The sequence below is a fragment of the Pungitius pungitius genome, chromosome 3, assembly GCF_949316345.1.
Source record: "Pungitius pungitius chromosome 3, fPunPun2.1, whole genome shotgun sequence".
NCBI lineage: Eukaryota > Metazoa > Chordata > Actinopteri > Perciformes > Gasterosteidae > Pungitius > Pungitius pungitius.
In genome coordinates this window covers 6,172,466-6,179,165 of record NC_084902.1, presented here as the reverse complement: position 1 = coordinate 6,179,165, position 6,700 = coordinate 6,172,466, and the positions used below count along the sequence as shown (strand labels likewise).

The window sequence follows — 6,700 nt, the reverse complement described above, 5'->3', positions numbered from 1 at the left end:
ACACGCACACACACACACACACACACCAGTCAGTCAGCAGGTTGCATTTGAGCGACTGTACAATCCACAGCGCCTAATGATCCTGACCAGGTAGGAGCTTCAGTCTCTCGCTATCGAAAGAATCGGTGACCTTCCTGCGTGTGACTCATCCGAAGGTACACGAAAAAGACTGTGAGCGTGAATAAATGAGTAGAAAAACTGTCTAGTGTAGAACGTACACTCAGAGTTGTTACAGTCGACTTCATTTAATTATTTCAATGACTGGACTTTTTGTTGGTCTGTGCTAAAGGTAAACAAAAATAATACATAAATAACCCCAACAACAAACTGCAAATACATGACAGCACAGACGAAAAACAAGATTAATAAAACATCAGCTCCAACAGAGAAAAATGAAACAGAAATGACGGGTGCATTAAGAAATCCATATTTAAGTTTAGTCTGTGTCCTGCTTTGAGATGTATTTTAGCAAAGTTTAGCTTAGCCTGAGACTTGATTTGCTATTCTGCTTGTCCTTTCTGGTAAGTTATGCATCAAAAGTGAAATTATTAAAATATGCAAACAGAAAACAGTTCACAGACAGTATAACGCCGCGCCAAAGCATCGCTTTCCTCTGTGTGTTTCCTTCTGTGTCTGCTGACATAATGCAATTAACTCAATGTTCTCCAGGGTAGTCAGAAGGGTCGGAGTAATGTCTGCTCGTTTGAAGATGATAGGGAAAAATTTTGCAGGAGTAGCGTATGCACGGCGCAGCAAACACGTGCATACATTATGTGACGTGTCCGTGCATTTCAAAATACAACCCAATCTTTAAAAAACAGGATGCTTGGTGCTCTGTTCGCCGTGGAGGCTGATGAAATAAACTTTAACCATAATGTAACGTAGAACCAGTCATGTGGAACTCGTCAATCTGGACAGTTTCACAAAGACAAGTGGACCAGCTGTGGGTTTAGCCTGAAGCTAACTGGCCTTGAACTGGATTTAAGTGTGGAGGATGAACACCCTGAGAAGGGTTTTAATTAGTTTTGGGAAAACTCAGCCTTTGGATGAGAATAACACTGAGCTACATCTCTTTCAGATAAAACCGGGAAAGATCAAGTGAAGATGGCAGCGCCCATAGGCTCTCGAGTTAATGCTGCGAGGCTTATAAGTGGCGGGGAATGGAAGGTGAAATGAGGAAGAGAAGGGAAGGATGTAAAGGAGGATGGAGAGGGATTTTGGGCTACAGGAAGGGGGTAAAGCAATCACAGTAGGGAAGGAGAGAGGAAGGAGGGAGGAAGGAGGAGGAGGAGGAGGAGGAGGGGGCACAGATATGGGAAGGAGCGGATTAAGATAAGGAGGGATAAATAGAAAAAGTGAGAAATGTCTGAAAAGCATGTTTGCTCAACTGGAGCGGCTGTTTTTGCGGGCAGTCGGTTTTGTATCCAGCATTTTGGAAAAGACAATTTTGGTGCTTGGACATTTATAAAACAACATTTCATACGCTCTAATTGGCTGTTTCAACGGCAAACAGCATGCTGGATATCTAAAAAGCGTTTGGGACACATCAGCAAACCCCTCTTTTTCACACATACGTGGTGCTCGAGGGTTTAAAGAATATAAGGCTTCTTGTTGGCGAGTGGAAAATCTGAGCTAAAGTCTTGTAATATAAACGTATTATCATTGAGTTCATAATAGAGTTATCAAACTGTTTAGGCCATGCGCTCTCTTCTACATCCCGAATGGGTTCGTGCCCCCCCCCCCAATCCCCTACACTTAAATAAAAACAAAAAAAGAAATCTATTTATTGCTGCATTTAAATTGGACCAATGACAGAGAGTGAAGGGCAAACTGCAAAGTTGTGTATTAATCCTGAATCGGAAGACCGCTAAACAAACTACAGGTGTGAAAACGCCCTGATTTACAATTAACCATTTATAGTCACGACTGATCGTCTGAGAAAGGGGAATTTGAAATGACTCAAACACAGTACCACAAACCACTTAAAGAACAAATAGTGGCACGCGCAGAACAGATAGGAATACAAACAGTGCATTTTAGTGGCGGTAACGTGTATTCACCTCTCTGTTTCTATCGCCTCTCTCTCTCTCTGTGTCCCTCTCCTCTCTCATGACTGATATCTTCAGATGTCCACATGACCGTTTACCCGAATTCTGCCAGTTTAGCATGTTTTAATGAATGTTTCTGAATGAACAAAGTTAGCTGTTAGCTGTCGTTAGCTGCACAAACTAAGCTAACGTTAGCTAGTGTGTATGTAAAAGCAGGAGCTCAAGTGCATTTATTTATTTATTCAAATTGTGTGTTTTTAACTTGGTGTTTTATAATTCATGTCTCTTTTGTGTAAAAAACCCACTTACATTAAAAAATATATATATTTAGTATGAATTATTACTCCATTATACCACATGGAGGCCGGGGCATGAGCATATGAATCTTTATATACAGTACATGACAGGTAGGAGCCGAGATGCACAGGTTACATTTTACCAACCGCTTTCAAAACGCTTTAATTCCCCCAAATCCTCTCTTGGCCTTACAGCCCAACACTCACAAGCATATTGTCACTCCATATGTCTGCTGCAGGCCATAATAGCTCACAGCAATGTCGCAAACCTAGTTTTATGTATCACAGCTTGTCGGAAGATGCCATTATCACTGATATTATGGCTCAACAGAGAGTTGTTTACCAATCAGGCCACGGGCACAGAAAGTATCATAAATAATTGAGCTTCTGTACGGTCCGCGCTTTCAAATTCCAGGAAGTATTAACGATTGGTGGGTTTGGTCGCCCATAAATGTCAGTAAACACTCCAGGTAGAGGACAGAAGGTCTAATCAGGTTCTGATGTAATCAACTCAAGGAGCTGATACGGGAGCAACTGGGGAACTCAATCAACCGAAGCGTGACGTGGTTTCTTTTCTGCCGCACAGCTTCGTTAAGTCACCACAAGTGCTTTTTTTACTTTCACGGTCACTAAGCTTCCACGTGTCGGTGTCAGGGGAGTCGTTTCGTCTTGCTCTTCTCTCCTCTGATTCACAGGCCTTGATTAAAGCACGCCGCGGGACGCTGAAGGCGAACACCGAGAGTGGTGGTGACACTTATCCCACTGAGCTCGCAGACTGAATCACATCTCGCGCTGTGATTCTGGCTTTTCACTGAAAGACCCAAAACGTGATACGTGTCTACTTTTTTGATTTGGGGCCCGGAGGGATGTAATGTCTCCAAACTTATGTAACAAAGAAATTGTTTTTTAATGAGTAAAGGCCGGTTTCGAGGGGTTTGAATGAATAGGTTGCTTCAGTTACTGTCACATATCGTCAGCGTAGCTGCGGCTGTGTCTTATCTCATCTGAAGCAGCAGCTCCACTCTGTGTGTTTGAGGAGAGGCTGGAACAACAGGAACTTCAGCTCTCATAAAAATAAGCTTCACCGCACTTTATTGCAGAGCACTGGTCAAACACTGCTGTCACATTACAGCTGCTGCCTCTTAGTGGGGGTTTCTGAATCCGACGTACCTCAGTCTTTTGCTTTTTTTTCTGAGATTATAGTGAAAATATAGCAGCTTTATTCACTGAAATAATGGTTGATGAACAATTTTAAGCTAAAGGTTTAAATGAATATGAATAAAATGTAATGTGTAATGCCGGCAACGTTGGTTTGACCGAAATATCTCAGCTGTTGAATAGAAAACCACAACATTTACCACAGGCATTGATCGTCCGTGGATCTTGTTGACCTTTCCTCTGTCGCCATCATCAAGTGAAATTACTTTACAGGATGACAAACCAAAGCCATTCCCATCAGCTGTGCATCGGGGTAAGTTCTTCCCGTAGACTGTATGTAGGAAACGGGTGTCGTCAACGTGACATCACTTGTCCATTTGACTCTTCGCCTCCCAGCTCTCTTTTTCTCTCGCTGTCCCCCCTTGTAAACTGGCAGCTTCCTGTCTGTGAGGCGACCTAAGATGCTCAGGGCGTTTTTGACACGTCGCATTGTCCCTCTGCATTATCTTGATTAGGGCTTTGTAAAATGAGGTGTTGTATACCTCCGGCTGGTAGCTCCCTACGTGCTCAGAGAAAGACAAAGTCATCATTGGTCTTACATTTTTTTTCTATTTCTAATATACTGTTATCAATTATTACTAAGGTTGAATGTGATGATGAATCTACATCAAGAACCGCAGCTGCATATGGAGCTTTGGGGATGGACAGAGATGCTGGGATAAATTTACATCAACAGATCTAATTTTTGGGTTCCCTCTGGTCTTTCTCTTTTACAGTGAGATCGTCTGGCTTAAATCAGATTGTCTCTGTTTAGACAGTCATGTGGAGCTCATCCGTTCTTTTCGTCACACACTTTATCAAATAAACGACCTGCAGGGTAATCAAATGTAACCCACGTGTAGACAAGCAAACCATGTAAGGCAACAAAAAAAAAAAAGATGTAGAAAATCCCAGTTCAAATGCTGTAACGGGGTTTTGACCGAGCGGTAGAATGAGGACCTCCGCAACGGGTCTCGAGATGATTAAAGAGATGCTAAATATATACAACACATTTAGAATGAGTAATCCGCCGATGTAAGCAAAGTCCATTCCCGTCCCTCGTTATCTAGGTGCTGGTTTTACCCCTGACAGGAGCCTGTCAGAGATATTGTTGTGGTTCAGAGACCTGCTGTAATTCACTGGAAGCTGCTTCACACTGCAACATGACTTTTACACAGCGGGCGTTTTCATTGATGATTAATTGATAATATTAACAATGACGGCCTGTTTCAGGCTCTTGTGCATATCGGCACCCTAGTACGTGCATACCTTACCAAAACACTGAATGGACACATTACAAATGTTAGTTGCACTGTAATGTTAGACTTTGACTTGCAATCAAGCCTCAGTCTTTCACAGTTAGATTGAATGTACCTTTATAGTTTTCATTCTTGACCCATTGACTAGTGCAATAATCTATAGAGCAGTATAGAAAACAGACTAATTGTTGCCCCACCACCGGAACACAGAGCACATTTAGGGAAAACGTTGTTTTACAGTAGCAAAGTAGTAGTGGATTAAAGGCGTTAATTCCAAACAACACACAGGTGTTTGCAGTTATGTCTGATCGGCTGATTAGCTCACGCGGGAGCTATTTGGTGTACATTTCCTGGGGTTTGCCAATCAAAAGCTTCTAATAATGACGGAGATGACAACAAATCAGTGTGACACGTGTGACACGAGCTGTCAATCACAGTCTGCGTATAGTCTGTCAGCCACGAGTAGAGGTCTAATCAGCAAACACAATCGCGAACGCCTGTGTCGGTACACCGTGGCTCCAGGCTACCGGGGGCTTTCATATTTTCAGATGCTTTGTTTGCGTCTTACGCAATATATTTTGTAAAAAAAAAATGCACACCTGGCCCCGAGAGTTTAAAACGACTGACATCTGAAGCCTCTCGGGGATATTTAAAGGCCTTGAATGTCAACGAACATTTGAAAGGCTCCTGTTTCACCAGGCAGTTATCTTGTAGTGAAACCCTTTTGTGTGTGTGTGTGTGTGTGTGTGTGTGTGGGTAACACGGGGAAAGCCATATAAGGTCAGAAGCTCTGTATTGGACCTTGAGACCCGTGTCCCGTGATAGACACACTGGAGTCTAGTGCAACATGTGGTTTTATTGTGAAACCCTGGCGGCACGGACCGATAAGGTCTCCTCTGTTCGGGAGGGGAAAGAAGTTCACGTCGCGTCCCGCAGAGAGCCGCGCGTGCCGCATGAAGAGAAAGCGAGACGCGCGCGCGCGCCGTGGGAGTTGTGTCAAAGTGCGCAGCTGGTGCGTGAAGCTGGACCGTGGAAGTTGAATTCCCACAACACGACTTTCATTCCGACGGATGAATCTTCGGTACTCATGGGACAGCACATGCGTGACCTGAGGGGTGGGGGGGGGGGGGTATTTTGTCAGCGCGCGCACGTATGGTGACGTGCTCCGTTTTGACTGACGCTTCTTCAGACTGTTGATGTGTCCATGTGGCGTGGAGCGTTTTAGTGTGGTCTCTCTCTCTCTCTCTCTCTCTCTCACCCTCTCGCCCTCGTCGTATCCTCGCTCACCATTGCTCGAGTATCAGTTACCGGGTCCCGACCAATCCCCGTGCGCGGTCACAACCCCGCGAGGAGGCGGCACACCGGAGAGAGGCAGAGACACGCTGGAGAGGTGGAGAGGGAAGCGAGAAGACCAAACACACCCAACCCTCTACACAGCCACCCATCGCCTGTCCCTCCGCCACCCCCCCCCCCCCTCTCCTCCCCTCGCTCCAGGTCCTCCTGACTGTTAAACCGGGGAGGCGCGAGGCAGGATGCGCGATGGGACAAGCGTGCGGACACGCGCTCCTCTGCCGTAGCCAGCCGCCGTCTTCCGAGATGTAAGTGTGTGTGTGTGTGTGTGTGTGTGTCTCCTAACTATGCATTCGGGGAATACGGTGTGTTTGAACGAGGCACGTGGCGCCGCGCTTAGAGCCGGTGGTGCCGGTGTGCAGCTCACCTCCAATCACCCCACCGGGATATCTGTAACGTTCTCACAGCGAGTTATTTCACCTCATCGTGTCCTTTTTGTATCTTCCGTGGCATCGGCGTCCAATTTGAATGAAAGCTCAAATCTCACAGCAACTTCACGACTGCATTACTTACATACCGCATCCAAATACTTCAACCTCTTTCTAATATA

At 45.1% G+C, this 6,700-nt stretch overlaps 1 protein-coding gene across 1 annotated transcript in view; it reads left to right on the top strand.

Moving 5' to 3' along the window:
- Positions 1–5,938: 5,938 nt before the first annotated feature.
- The window catches only part of LOC119212439 (cGMP-dependent 3',5'-cyclic phosphodiesterase), a 111,217-nt gene continuing 110,455 nt past the window's right edge, over positions 5,939–6,700 (top strand). The window contains exon 1 of the mRNA XM_037462830.2: positions 5,939–6,398. Coding sequence (XP_037318727.2) covers positions 6,340–6,398 — 59 coding nt within the window. The 5' untranslated portion in view covers positions 5,939–6,339. The remainder of the gene's footprint in view (positions 6,399–6,700) is intronic.